This window comes from Dysidea avara, chromosome 1 (assembly GCF_963678975.1).
Source record: "Dysidea avara chromosome 1, odDysAvar1.4, whole genome shotgun sequence".
NCBI lineage: Eukaryota > Metazoa > Porifera > Demospongiae > Dictyoceratida > Dysideidae > Dysidea > Dysidea avara.
Genome location: NC_089272.1, coordinates 56,205,863 through 56,221,036, shown reverse-complemented (window position 1 = coordinate 56,221,036; position 15,174 = coordinate 56,205,863). Strand labels below are relative to the sequence as shown.

The following is a 15,174-nucleotide window of genomic DNA, read 5'->3' as shown; positions in this document are numbered from 1 at the left end:
TTTATTGCTGTTTATTAATAACGATTTTATCAACTGCAATACTACGATGGTTTCCTTGTTCCAAAAGAGCGAGATTGGCTGATGCAAACCATATTATGTAATTGTCTATACTATATTATACTATTATACTGAGTATACTAGTATGCCTTCATTGCAGCAAAGATGATTTATGGATTGTATGTTATGTATTTGAATGTGTTTGTGTGCATAAGGCCACAAATGGTAGATTCCTTGTTTCCTGTCACCCACCCGCATGGTAATTTTAGAGCCGCATGCAAATTTGATAGTCACATGATTTAATTGTTTTTGTTTATAAGTAGTGTGAGCATGTGGTGTATTATTGGAAAGGTCATTGGTAGTGAGTTTCTGATGTTTTTTACTGCCAAAAAACATTTATAACTACGTAGTTTGAATCCATTCCAATATCAGGCGGATTACAAGCTTCAAGTAGCCATTGGTGAGAGAGATACTACATTAATGAACACGAGTCCCACTGATCTGCATAATTATCTGTTATTAAAGTGTGTGGAACATTTGGAAAATTTGTTGCATCCACTGTGCTTTGTATAGCTTTATTTTCATGCATGCTTTATTTTGATGCAAAATTTTCATGATAAAATTTTCATGTAAAAAATATATATTCATGTGATTGCACTGAACGAAATTTATTAAAGTTTTCATGTTTACAAATAATAATAGTTGAGTACCGCATAATGCAAGCTGTCAATGTTTACATCACTGCTTCATGAAAGCAAATGTTAGATAGTACATGTTTACAAGTGAAATAGCTATGTAGGTTAGAATAAATATCAAGCTTTGTTAACTACTGTCTATTAGCAGTGGCAGATACAGGGGGGTTGCAATGGTTTCAGCTGAAACCCCCACTGAAAATAGTATGCGCCCATAATTTATTTACGATTCATGTTGAAGAGTTATTCATGGTGTATTATATTAGGACTTTTTCTACTGGCGAAGCTTCATCCTTTTACCTTTGAAATCAACATTACGTTGTTCAACAGCAGGTAGTCACCTTTTATTTTGTCTTCGACTGAAGTTGCAATTCCAGAGTAGAACTCCCCTTTCAAAAAGTCTGGATCCACCCCTGACAGTTATTGAAAACTTCCTCAACCTGAAACACCCTCTGAAAATTCTAAATCTGCCACTGATTAAGGCATTTCAAATTATTTTCAGTGTTGGTCCAATGGTAAAAAAGTAAAACTACATTTTAATGCTTGAAGAAGTGCCTTAGTTGAAAGTTATTACTAGCTACAACAAAGGAAGTACACACTTAAGATTTTTGCATAAGAAATTTAAAACAGAGAAATATTATGGTAATACCTAAACCAGTGCACAGAGTATGTTCATGACATAATTCTTTTTAAGTAGTTATGGCTTTCTCTCTCTAGTTGTTCCTCACATGCCCAAGTTTCCTGCCTAAGCTTTTTTGTTAATACAGTGAAATGGTTCTAGTATCGATAACATCATTTGCATCTATTTCTTGGCCACCACTTTTGATTTTGTGTACTGACTTTTTGAAGGCCACACCTTTTATACATGGTTGTTTTGGAATGAAAATCATTTAAATACCATGAAGCCAGCAATAGGGCAACACACAGTGAAAACTAACAAATGAAGGTCACTACTATTTTCTGCCACAATACTCGCTATTTTTGTGTAGTGATGTTCACTACTTTTGTAGTGACCTTCACTATTCTTTTGTATTGATCCTCACTACAAAATTAGTAGTGAACGTCACTACACAAACATAATGAGTATTATGGCAGGCATTAGTAGTGACCTTCACTAGTTTGTTTTTACTGTGCAAGCATGCTGAATACAGAAGTGCAAAATTAGAAGTACCCTAACAGGACAAACACTTCTTTCATAATACAAAATATTCTGGAATATTCTAATTTTCCATTAGTGGGTTCATCAAATTATAATTCTTTACTTAGAAAGTTCAATTTTTGCTTCTGGTGACTATCCAATTAGAGTAGTTTTAACTGGTGATTTTATACTAGTTTGATTTTGCCTTGTAACTTTGTAGCAGTTATTCCAATCTTCTTAACTACCAAAAACTTTCTACAACATACAGACTGGACTGATTTTAGCCATGTTAAAAAACAGAGTTCTGATGTGAATACATAATTATGTAACCAGATTTACAAAGGGGTCTCATTGCCATTCCTACAGTAGTTCGACTAATAATAACTCCTTGTGTTTACATGGTTTACTGACTGGTTTTATACTTGCTTGATGTCTCTCCGTCTCACATGCAATAATGGTGATCAGGTATCCATTGGCATTACAGCTTAGTTTACTGTTTCAAATGGTGATCGAGGAAGTAGTCCATTATTACCTTCTGACTTCTGTAGTATCATTAAGTACGGTAGTACTTAATGGTAGGGATCGTCAAGGTTCACGATTTCCCGCCAAAAAATTACGCACCAAAAGCAGACTTGCAAAACCATCTCGGCGATTCAGCAGTATTGTATTACAAAAGTGAAGCACGATTTCGCCTTCAAAATGACACGAAATGCATCCTATGAGTTTCCACGAATTTAAAAAAAAATTCTATCTGATCGAATTTTCTAGTGACTGACTCCCTAACTGATGCCTTCAGCCAGGCCTAGCGGGAAGATGGCAACAGCTACAGTCCTACTCTTGCATGAAAACGGCTCGCTTTGTCTATAGATTAAACCTTTTCTACACCGATAGAAATACAATCCTTGCGCTAGGGTCTTACCTTTCATCGTTCTTTAATGTCGCCATCGTCCTGGATTCACTACAGGTAGTGTTAATAATTCCACAAATGGCTTCAATGTACGGCACCGTCCGTTTCAATAAGAGTGCTCGCTAAATAGAGTAATCATAATCTTCGCGGTAAAATATTCGAATACACGTGGTTGAAAGTTCGAAGTTGATTTTGAGCAGGAAGAGTGAGCTGTTCACAATCGGGAAGCTTTGTACGTGTAAGTGAATATATTTAGCGACTTATATCTTTTGTTTCTGGCAAAGTTAACCGGCAAAATTAATATTGCTTGCGTTTGTAAACGCATTTCTTTGCTGTAAACAACGTATCTACCTCAAGTATTTGAGCGATATTAGAAATAATTCGTAGCAAAATAGCGTTAGCTAAGGGTATTGTGGTTATTATTGCTTTGTGTGTTTTCTCTGAGGCAATATTGGGTGCGGCAATGCCTTCGAAGGAAGCGGCGCGGAAGAGTAGAAAGAAGGAGAATAACAGGGCGTACTATGAAGCTCATACAGAGCCTATACTCTCAGAGAGAAAGGACAAGTACAGCAGTGAATGCCGATCACAGCATCATGCTAGTGAGTACTACAAAAATGTAACAGCGTCGCGTGAGAAATCAGCTGAAGCCACCAAAACATCATTTAACAAAGATTTGGCAAAGTCTTGCATTGAGTCAGCGGAAAGGCAAAGGGAATACTACCATCAAGACTTGGAAAAGTAACTTTAGTGTCCTGTGTAATAGAAAGTGCATGCACATAAAAGATAAGATTCATGCAATGTTTGTAAAAAGTACACAAACAAGTGGAACAAAAAATTAGGAATTCTCAATATGAGTAGGGATCAAAGTAATAAAAAGTACTGAAACAAGAGAGATTATCTACCACCTGAAGTCATGCTAGTACACACGTAATCCCTACTTCAGTGCCATTATATCTTAAATCTTGGCAACTGAAGTAGCGATTACGTGTGTACTAGCATGACTTCAGGTGGTAGATAATCTCTCTTGTTTCAGTACTTTTTATTACTTTGATCCCTACTCATATTGAAAATTCCTAATTTTTGTTCCACTTGTATTATAGTCTGTGGTTGCACTCAATATATTTGGTTAACTTTGATACAAATCCTTCTGGAATGTGCTCAGTGAAATAATAAAATTAAGAGGCACTGTATGGACTGGTTTGCTGCAAATAAAGAGAAACAAGTTAAATCAATACTACAAGAGAATGTAAAGGTAAAATTGAACTAAATAAATTGTTTGATGATTTCCCCATCAGGCAACAGAAAACAATTAAAAAATTGACCCTGATCCATCATGGAATTTGTCATGCAATAGTGGTGGTAGCAATTGCAACTTATCAATCCATGCAATTCTAGTAGATTATTAATACTTGGCACAGTTAGTAGCAATTCCGTTGCTAATGTTTTAGAAATTTTTGACAGTTACACTACTGTGTTTTTGGGAAAATTATTGTTCTTCTAACTCAAGGTATACACTCATAGAGTCAAAGTGTGCATGGACTCAGGAATATTGTTGTTCTCAATAGTAATTGATGTCTTGTTTTCGTGTGTACGTAGTAACTTTTTCATCAATGACAGTTTTAAGTATTTAGGTGGACATGAGTTTAACTAAAATTCATACACACTTGCCAAATTTACCAACAAGCAAATTAAATGAATGATTTGTGGTATATGTTCACACACAGCTGCCAATTGTATGGTAGCCAGATAAATGCTTTTGAAAACTTGATTAATTTGACACTTTAAAATGACATGTGGGCGGTCATAGTAGCACACACACTTTAATAATTTACTATGCACCATGGACTGATATCGATTAATGCACTCTTCTTCTTCAAAACCCTACGTATGTACGCACTATGCAAGTGCAAAAAAATGTTTTTACACATGTGCGTACATAGTGGCTTGCCTATTGACAATGTTCACAGGTGTTACATACAATGTTCATGTCATGCTATGGTATTTTTCTTTAAATTGTCACTACTGAACAATGTCATATGTGTCTAACATAGTATGAACAGCTGCTGCACAACATCACCAACATTTTTATTATCTTATTGTGAAACATGCAAGTTGATCTTACTAATTATACCACAAGTTGATTCATGACAACTCTTTATAAATTCAATAGAACTTTCATAATTACATGGTATTTATTGCAATGGTAAGCCTAGAGTTAAGTAATTAAGGTTATGGGATACTGATGGACTGTCAAACAAAAATTTTATTACGTAATTAAGGCAGGCTTGGTGTTGTTGTGTTGTGTATCAGCTGGTAACAGGCTTAAATTGTTGGGAGAATCATAGCATGCTGACTGGACAGGTACAAGGTACAAGAAAACACATGTAACAGTACAAGATAACACAGAAACAACACACTTAGCAACTGGCGCATCTGTAAGCGCATGGGTAATTTTGCTGACTATATGGTGATAATTATTTTCCTGAACCAAAAATCAGGACTGTCAAACTAGTTGTTAACATTTTGTATAAACAGACTACTAGTTTGGCTTCTTGTCTAGGTCCTGACGGAGCCATTTGTTAGAAATAATGTTTCTAGTGCTTGTGGTATCAATTTTAAAATTAATTTTGTGACCACAGTGTCTTGCTTTAGGCCGTATTATAGTCATATTTCAGCAACTATACATGTTATTCACAAATCCTCTTGTCAGTCCCTCACAAGTGATGTTCTTCAAATCTTAGAATTGTAAGTTCTCATGTTTCTTCATTGGTCTGATTTTTGGTTTATAGTGTTCACTAATTAGCATGGGGACAACTCATGTTTCCATAACAACATTTGAAATCCATGTCGATTAATGAGAAGTTAAGAATGCATAAATATTTGATAACAATGCATTAAGAAAAATCAAAGCCCTAATCATGAAAAATGATTGATAGTGTACATGTGGGGTTTACAGTATCCCGTAACCTTAAGTAAACCACTTTATGTGAGCAACACATGTCATAGTCAGAATTTGCATACTAAAAAACTCATTTTATTTTTTAGTCCACAAAATTAAGCAGCGTTGTGTTTACATAGCTACTGTATGTGGTTTGTATGATACAGATGATTTCACAACAACACATTGAAAAGCCACAATTGGTTGCATAGTTGGTGAGCCACAGATAGAATTAGTGTTACAACAGATACTGGTATCAAAACCACTGAGGTTGTGTGCAATACTGTAAATTCATATCATAGTTCCAAGAAATAAGATGACTGTTAACTTAAATGTAATCTTCCCCCACATGTTACACACATAACATTACCATATTTAATATAGTATAAATGTTTGTTTGCATAACAGTGGCTCTAGTGGACTGAATACAGAGCCTCGCTTTACCAGATGGACTTCTTTTCTAGTGTTGAAAGCAAAATTCAGACTAGCTGGTAAGACTGATATATGATGACTTTATTCTATTGACATCAACCAACAGTAACTGATGTCTGTCATAGGCATGGTGCTCGGATAGACTAAGCATTTAAACACACTTGATACAACTAGAAATGGTGCGGATACATTGTGTATGTGTAGCTTGACTAGTTCTACCATATGTATTATACATACGTATAATTACAAATCGATCAAGTATTATCATGAAAAAGCTAGGAAGCTCTGGCTAGGTATATGCAAGGAACAACCATTATGATCTATTATAATCACAGGAGAGAGTGTAAGTTTAAAAAATTAATTATAGTTTGGTTTAATAAAATTTGATGCAATTTACTCCCACATGTGTCATAGGTGTTAATGTGTTGTGCCAAACATTTCCTGTACTGTATAAGTTGTGTAGGAGGTGATGTTAAGAGTTGCTTCATTCAGAATCACAAATGTGAACTATTCTGTTCTGACAATCTCCACACTGTCAATTTGGAACTACATAATTAGAGTTAGCAGTAAAGACTATCAATGTCTTTTACTTATTCTTGGGTTAGCAAATTCTGTGAGTATCCATATTAATGTTTGCATGAATAAAGCTCCATTTAATTAGATATTTTTGGTCCAGACAGGTTTCTGAATGTGAGTGAGCTTAAGAGAGATGACAAAAAATAAACCTATAGTGACTTGCCAAGTGTATGTCGCAGAGCACTCCGCCCATTATCCCTATAAAGCAAATGATAGTTTTATAGGTGTTTCTACCCATTTTTATGGAGATAAGCCAAAATTAATGTTGTGACATGATTATCCCAAACAGAAGGTATTTGCTCTCCACCAAACCCATGGTCACTGTTTTAAACTAGACCAGATAACTCTATCTTGAGTTACAAGTACTCTTGCCCATTTAAACTCAAAGTAGAACAAACTGGAATCACCATACAATCATTGCCTACAATTTTGATGCATAGACTTTAGTACTATTGATCATCTATTGGAGAAGAAATTATAAAGTTTAATTATTCATTGCCAATCCTACAGATATACAGTGTAACATTGCACTGACTGCAGTGTCTGATGTATCTGTGGGTGCATCATGATATACCTATAATACGTGCATGTTCTTCAAGTAAAGTATGCTGTTAAAAAGGGGGAGTATCAAATAAGCTCTATACACATATTACACAGTAAAACAGTCTCCAATCAAAATAAATAAAATAAGTATGACACAGGAAAAAAGGAAACTCACATGGGTCAATCACATACAGCAATTCAATAGAAAGTGTCTGAAAAATTTTATACAGCGGACATGCAATACTTTTGTCCATAGCACATGATACTCAATGATCATGCAAAGGTTTACCTGAAAAGGATAAGTACATCTATGCTCATTTTATAACAGTGGTCCTTCCATTATCCATTAACCAAATTCATTGTGCCCTAGGTGTGTTCAGATAATGGAAAAGTTCAGATAAATGAAGTCCATACATTTGTTATACAGAGTTCAGTTAAAATACTTTAATATATATCGACTTTAGGCAAAATACTCTAATAAAACAATCACTCCACAAGTTTGGATAACAGACAGTTCGGATAATCAATTGCCAGATAATGGAGGGACCACTGTATACCTATTGAACATACCAATAGTTTGCTCCACACGAGTGATAACTTCATCATTATCATAATCAGCATAGGTAATACGCTGCAATTTTTTGGGTATAACACCCCCACACTTTATCGGGATCAAACAATTGCAGTGTGTCTTACTAACTTTATTGTAAGCGTACTGCAACTCTAAGCAGTGGTGGTCATATGATGCAGAGAAGAGGATTATTATATATCGGCTTGTGGTAAATGCTGTCATAATGTCATCTGTAGTACGGCCAACAACATAATCAACTGGGGTTTGTACACGGTAACCCTTCTCCATCAAGCCGCTCTTTAGAATTGTCTTAACATAATCTTCAGTGTCTTGTGTATGTGATATAAACACATCATACTGGAAGAGATCTGGTGAATCTGCCAACAAAAGAAATTCAGTTGTAGCTACTTTTGTTACACAACAATTACTTTGATCAGCTTCAGTTCACAGGCTGTTCCATTGTGTGCAAGCTTTAGTTACATGCGGTATCATTATACATGCAAAATGACTGCTACGTTAGATATACATGGGATACAAGGATTACCATGATTTAAACCACAGCGAAGTATTATACAGTAAACTTTATTAGGGACATCTATGCATTAGAAAAATTCATAATATTATGGTCTGATGGTCTTATATTGAGGTTACACTAAACTGTGTTAGGGACTCACTAAACATGGTTACAGACTTACTTTAATGAAGCCATTTATTATTGTATTAAAATGGGTTACTTAAGTGGTGGCTTTTTTTGTGAAAATTAAATTACGTATGATATTATGTCAAATACACGAATACATGCAACAAGAGATACATGGGATTTAACCACCAGAACATTAAACAACTAAGACAAAATATCCCCAAGAAAATGTATGCAGTTGCACTCACATGGCGGTGGAGGTAACCTCAATATACTTGTCATAAACCGTCTTCTTATTACCACTGACAGTACAACAGTTATCATTATCAGTGATAACAACAGCATTGATGCACCCAGTGAACCTGCAATCAGTAGGATCATACTAGTATCACTGTTACTGTTCTCCTGTTGATCTGGAATAAGAACAAATACACATAATTTTATATTTTGTGTAAAACATATTATTGAACATGCTTTTTAGCAATTTTCTCTATTATGTCCCGATTTAGCTTCATTATGGCCCAATTAGGCTTGTAAAATTGCTGCCTTTCTTTGACAGTTCTATTAGTATTAGAAGTTTATTGCTTCATAATAGTACCCAAAGACCTAGGATATATAAGACTGTTCTATTAGGATATTTCCCACCACAGTAAATGTGCTTAACCAAAATGTCCAATGATCCCTGCATCCATTATGGTGGTATTGTGTTCAACATAAATTATTACTTATTTTGTCTTAAATAGTGTTGAACGTGTCTTTTAAATGGTGTAAACTTTCACTACTAAAAGCTAACACTTTATGAGCATCTGTCAAAAAGCACACACATTTTGAACTTCTTTGCATAAATAATCCATCTGCAGAATGTGAAGGAAACAATTGTAGTATAGAGCTGATAAAACTTCATCTGTATGAAAATTTGCTGTAAGTCAAAACTGCTCAACCTGAAGCTTAAGGTAGCAAAAAATTAATGACAAAGATTCAGTGCAAAAGCTAAGTTCATTATCAGGTGTCACTAGAAATTAGTTTGAAGACCTTACAGAAGGGATGACTCTATACTGTTCTGTGATACTACACCGTATCATCTACTCACCTTACAAATATTGAAAGTACAGTAAGTACAGGAGAACTAAATGTAAGTGCATATTCAGTAGCTGATAACATGGTAATTAGTGCAGAGTACACACAATGGCTGGATGTCACATAAAACTGAGAGTTGCAGCATTCTAAGATGGTAACCTAATGTTGGCCAAGAAATACTGCAAACTTTGCTGAATAAATTTCTAGTCCTGGAAAATATAATGTTAGTTACTTTATTAATTTTGATCTCCCATTAACCTAACCACATTGTTATTTATCAGATGGGTGCACTATTTATTAAAAATAAAAAGATAAAAATTAATTCTGTTAAAAAGACAAAGTCACATCATGGCAGCATTTTGTTTAGTTACAGTATACCTGCTTTTACTGCTAGTGAAAATGTCACATTATCTCCTTCCTGGGCAAGTGGAAATAAAAACACTGAGCAACTATACTGTCCAATGAACTGATGACTGAATTGTTTAATGAGTAATGTGGTCTGTGCTGAACAATCAGTCATGTTGTAAGTAGAGTTAACAACTATTCCAATATCACTATATACTGTGCCCAGATAGTTAGGATCAAGGTAGGAAGTGTTGTTGAAATAGAACCTAATGACTGTTAGTGGTGAAGCTGAATCCACACTGCATGTAAAAGTGACTGGATCACCGACTGACGCCGTTACAACTTGAGGACCAATATAGTCGACTCGAGTTGACCTAATGCTGCAAGCTACACATGAATGTACATACAGTAAAATCATACAGATAAAAATAAGTTACATAACTATAGGTTATTTGAAATTTATTTTGTACAGGGAAAACAATATACAAAGAAGGTTGTTCTTCAGCTGTGCAATGTAGTATACGAAATACAATAAAAGTCAGCACATCACTGACAAGAAACACACACACAAATGCTAAGCTACAACAAAACAGCAATGTTTTAAACAGGTGTTGTGACACAAATGTACATTCTTACCACTGAAGCGTATTACAGTTGGAAGAGATGAATTATTTGTTCCCAACATGTTAGTGGCAACACAGCAATAGAATCCCATGTGATTTGGTCTTAACCTGGACAAGAAACAGATTTTACAAACAAGAAGCAAACCTTTCTGATACTTACGTATTAAATGTGATTGTGCAATTATTGTTTGTGAAGACAACATCAGGAGTAATGGCCAGGGGTACAAAATCTGTGGAACAAATAATGATCACCACTAGTTTAAGGCCATACCTATTTGAACTTATGTTGCGCGGGCCTGACCGACTACACTTTTCTTCAAAAGAAATAATTTTGAAAATCACGTGTGCGGATCACGTGTACTTAATTTAAGACAACACTTCATCAGCACCCTCGTGATATAGTCCAAAAGGGACCATTGAAGATCGTCCAATACTCTAAAATTGTAGAATACGATGGGAAAGCTCTTTTGGAGATATCTAATGCTACTAGAAGAGTATGAAACCTAGATTTTTAACTGTGTATGTACTATTATAGCTACATTCATTATTTGCCTTTTGTATGCTTGTGTTTAAAAATTTTCATTTTCAAACTGACCTACCTACCCAAATTTAAAATAATTTTGCCTGCACAACATAATATAAGATCAAATAGGTATGGCCTAATGATCATCCAATTTATTGTTGCTGTTATTACCCCTAATGTCTCTTTGATACACATCTCTTGTCCATTCGCAAACTGGCAATGGGTTAGCAACTACATCACAGTTAGCAGTAAACTGTTCCCCAAACACTGGAATAGTGTCTGTTCGGTGTTCTAGAAGTCTTGGTTTGTCTATTTACCAATAGATAGCCACATAATTTTAATACAGTGCACAAATAGTACTCACAGTATACATTAAAGTTGTAGCACACAGCACAACTCTGCATTTCATTGTCAAAGCAACATATCTCTGATTTATCCAGTGTGTAGTTAACACTTTCAAGTGTGTAGTAACTAGTAGACTGAGTTACTAGTATTGAGGCATCATTGCAGTATGTGTAATTGCCAGTTGTGGTTGATGAAGAGTTGATAGGTGTGTTGAGGTCACATGATAATGTCATCTGTGGATCACCTTCAGTCAATTGTACATCCCTGGTTGGACAACTTTGAAATGCACATTGGAAATTGGCTGAAGCTATAGTAGTGAAAATGCATGATTATAATTATTGAACAAACTACTTATGCGTAATCTCTAATTTATTGGTTGGGAAGGATACGAAATCAGATTTCTCAAAAGTTGTATATGCTTAATGCACTGTATACAATATAAATTATATGATCATTAAATTTCATGAACAGTATATACACCTCTCACCCCTCTGATCAAGTCATCTCCACTGACTGGTGTATGTACGTAAGGGTTTATAAAATATCCAGGTCTGACCTAGATTTTACACTTTATCTTGTGACATGATAGTATAATGTGTAATAATAATTGTATTTACGAGAAAGCAATTGGTTGGTAAGCTTCATTCATTAATTCAAGGTGGGCTTCATTACTGCTTCAGTATTTTGTTGTCACTAGTGGATCAGATTGGTAACTGTAATTAAATTACAAATAGTTATAGTAACTTCATTACTTAGGTAACAGATTACATTTGTAAGTAAAGTAACTTGAGTTATATTACACGTTTTGTATAACACTTAGTTACCACAATAAGTAACATTATGTAACATCATGTTACATAAGTAATGCATTACCCCCCAACACTGCTAACTAAGTATCAAGACTTTAGGAATAAACCTGAAGGGAGGGAAACAGTTAATCCAGACGGAGGACTATATAATATTATAACCCTGAGGAGCAAATTTTTTGAGGTTCAACAAAGTTAGCTACCTAATGCCACATAAACTTAATTATTAGTTTCTCATCCTCTTGTACTCAAAATAGCAGTGCGGGAGGGTGGATTTTTATTTTATTTTATACTGACTAGATTGCTGAATTAGCTAGCTAAAATGAATCAGAATGCAGTTTTCTGAGACTGCTTTAGCAGGGTAGCAACTTTAGAAGGTGCTAGATAGCTGCACTGAGCCACCAGTGGTGTAAAAATTAAGTAAGAAAAATGGCCATGAGGGTGGGGATAAGAACTAATAATGTGGCCTGTATTAAATTATTTTGAAGATTTGCAAACGATCCCAAAATGTATTAAAGTTTTTGCTGTTAATCCCTAAGCCTCGAAATCAGAAAAAAAATCTGCCTTGAAATAATTACGCTATGCCGTATATTTACATAATTGTTGTTGATACTTCTGGGAATTGTTTGCAAATCTGCAATAAATAATTTTTTTTTTAAATTAGGCCACTTTGCTCAACCTTGTAAAATTTTCCCCTAGAATATTAATTCAGGCTATACTTTAGCACTGCCCCTCCCCCTGGGTCAATTGCCCTCCCCTCCAGGTTTAGCTACACCCAAAACCTTGATATAAGTCCCAAAATCATATGTGTATTTGTACTAAAAGTGTGTGTGTGTACACATTTGTATATGTAATAGGACGGATGGCTGTGGTATTCGGGATTAATAGTGCAAGCATTGTAAACAGGAAGGAGTAAAATAGTGCGAGGCGAAGCCGAGCACTATTTCCTTCCTGTTTACAATGTGAGAACTATTAATCCCGAATACCACAGCCATCTGTCCTATTGTAATTAATCCGACAACCATAGCAACTGTTACTAGGAAACAGAAATTCTAAAAATAACCATTGCAAAAGACCAATCACACTTAGCAACTGTTGCCTAGCAAAGTGATGTTTACTTTAGCAATGGTTACTTAGCAACCATTACTAACCAACCATATTGTTGCTATGCCATGGGGCATCTATCACTATGGTAACACTAGTTGTCAAGTCGGATATTTACTTCTAATAGAAACACACCACACTATTTTAGCCAATCAAATTAGTATTACAGGTTTTTGTTAAGGGACCTTGACAAACAAGTGTTATACTAATTCTATTGGCTAATCGCTTGATGTATTTCAAAATAATACGTCAAGGTGCTATTGAGAATACTATACTGTAACACATTCAGTTGTTGGATTAGATTAGCATAGTATACATTATTGAAATGATCATATCAAAACTTGTGTAAGATATTCTGGATTTCTGAATGGGTTATGCCCGTTTCATATAAAATAACACCGTCTTCTAAACAAGGCACCATAACTTGCACATACTCTGGTTGACAGGCATGAAGTTTGGTTTATCAGATTCCTTGACTTCCTTTTATTGTATGGTGTGCTATAGAGATTTTGTTAAAGGTGTAAATTAGTGTTTTTGTATGTAGTGTAAAGTACATGTATTTTGCATTGGACAGTGATGACAAGAAATGATGAGAGTTTATGTTGAGGTTTCAAAAAAGATATTACATTTATTTAATGCTTAATTATTAATTTTTAAGGGTTTAACCCAGTGTTTTGAAAACTTTTAATGTTGACCACCTGAAAATGCTTGGTTTGACAAATCCCATACATACGTTTTAATATATGTGCAACTATTTTTGTAAAGCAAAACATGTGACAAATTCCTTACTCCTGAGGATAATTTCGGTTATAAATCTGACACCGGGTCTATGCTTGAAAGGTCATAGAGCTACGTATCCATGGCTTTATGATTTATGGTTGCGTCACATTCTGGATCTCACCTTTCATGAAGAGTGACACCACTACCGCAACTTGTAGAATACCTCGTGGTTGAGTCATAGCGTCAGCCCTCAGTGTAGCCTGCTGGAGCTTGAGAGGATGCTTTCCCAGACTGTAGCTATAATTACTGTGTATACAGTATAGACCTTGGTAGAAATGATAGCGGAGATATTCTACAACGTAAAACTAGAGCGTACGTTCCCTTTGTTACATCTCTTATAAAACTGTAGGTTCCACATCCTCAGGGAAGAACGAGAATTTCAACTAATGTCAGTTCGAGTTCGTGTCAGTTTTCCAGAATTCCGTTTCATGACGATCATTGACTCCGTAAATTACTCCATTTTCAGTTTGGGAATTTAAGGCGCAGCCAGTTCCAGTTCCCACCGGTTCCACCTTGACGGGAGAGCTGCACAATGTATCATAGGGAAGAGTCACCACTCCTAGATCATAGTAATGGTTATACTTGTAGGATTTCCGGTTGTGGGTGAGGAATTTTATGATGGTTCTGTTCTATACCATATGCGTATTTTGTACCATACGCGTATGGTACATACCATATGCGTATACGCGTACGGTACAACCATACGCGTATGGTACGGAAAATCGTACCATCTGAGTATAGCTAACCTGGTATGCGTATAATATCAAGCAGAAGGTTTTTGCACTGCCGTACCTATTGACTACGCCTGATGGCACTCTGCTTTCATTTCTGTTCGGGGAATAGGGAGGGGGAGGAGCTAGTCTTTCTGTTCAGTGAAGATCGAGATACTCTAATAGAGTAATCACATATTTTATTATTATAATTGCAAGACCTCGCACAGCGAGTATAAATGCAATATATAAATCAAAATATATAGCTACAGCTAACTAATTACAATTTTACAGTTCATTTATACGGTGATAAATGAATATTGATATTCACAATTTAGCATTTATAGCATATTGATATTCACAATTTTTAATGAATATAACTACATGGAATGCATAGTGATATAAATGCTAAGCCAGTAGAGGTAGC

At 35.2% G+C, this 15,174-nt stretch overlaps 1 protein-coding gene across 1 annotated transcript; it reads right to left on the bottom strand.

The window, feature by feature from the left end:
- Nucleotides 1–7,282: 7,282 nt before the first annotated feature.
- On the bottom strand, nt 7,283–14,455 carry LOC136236725 (uncharacterized). The gene is made up of 9 exons (XM_066026969.1): nt 14,159–14,455; nt 11,367–11,654; nt 11,174–11,311; nt 10,640–10,709; nt 10,493–10,587; nt 9,890–10,243; nt 8,683–8,847; nt 7,794–8,171; nt 7,283–7,512 (listed from the first exon to the last, which is right to left on the bottom strand). The coding sequence occupies exons 1-9, from the start codon at nt 14,214–14,216 to the stop codon at nt 7,490–7,492; spliced, it is 1,569 nt and encodes a 522-aa protein (XP_065883041.1). The 5' UTR covers nt 14,217–14,455; the 3' UTR covers nt 7,283–7,489.
- Between the last annotated feature and the right edge of the window lie 719 nt (nt 14,456–15,174).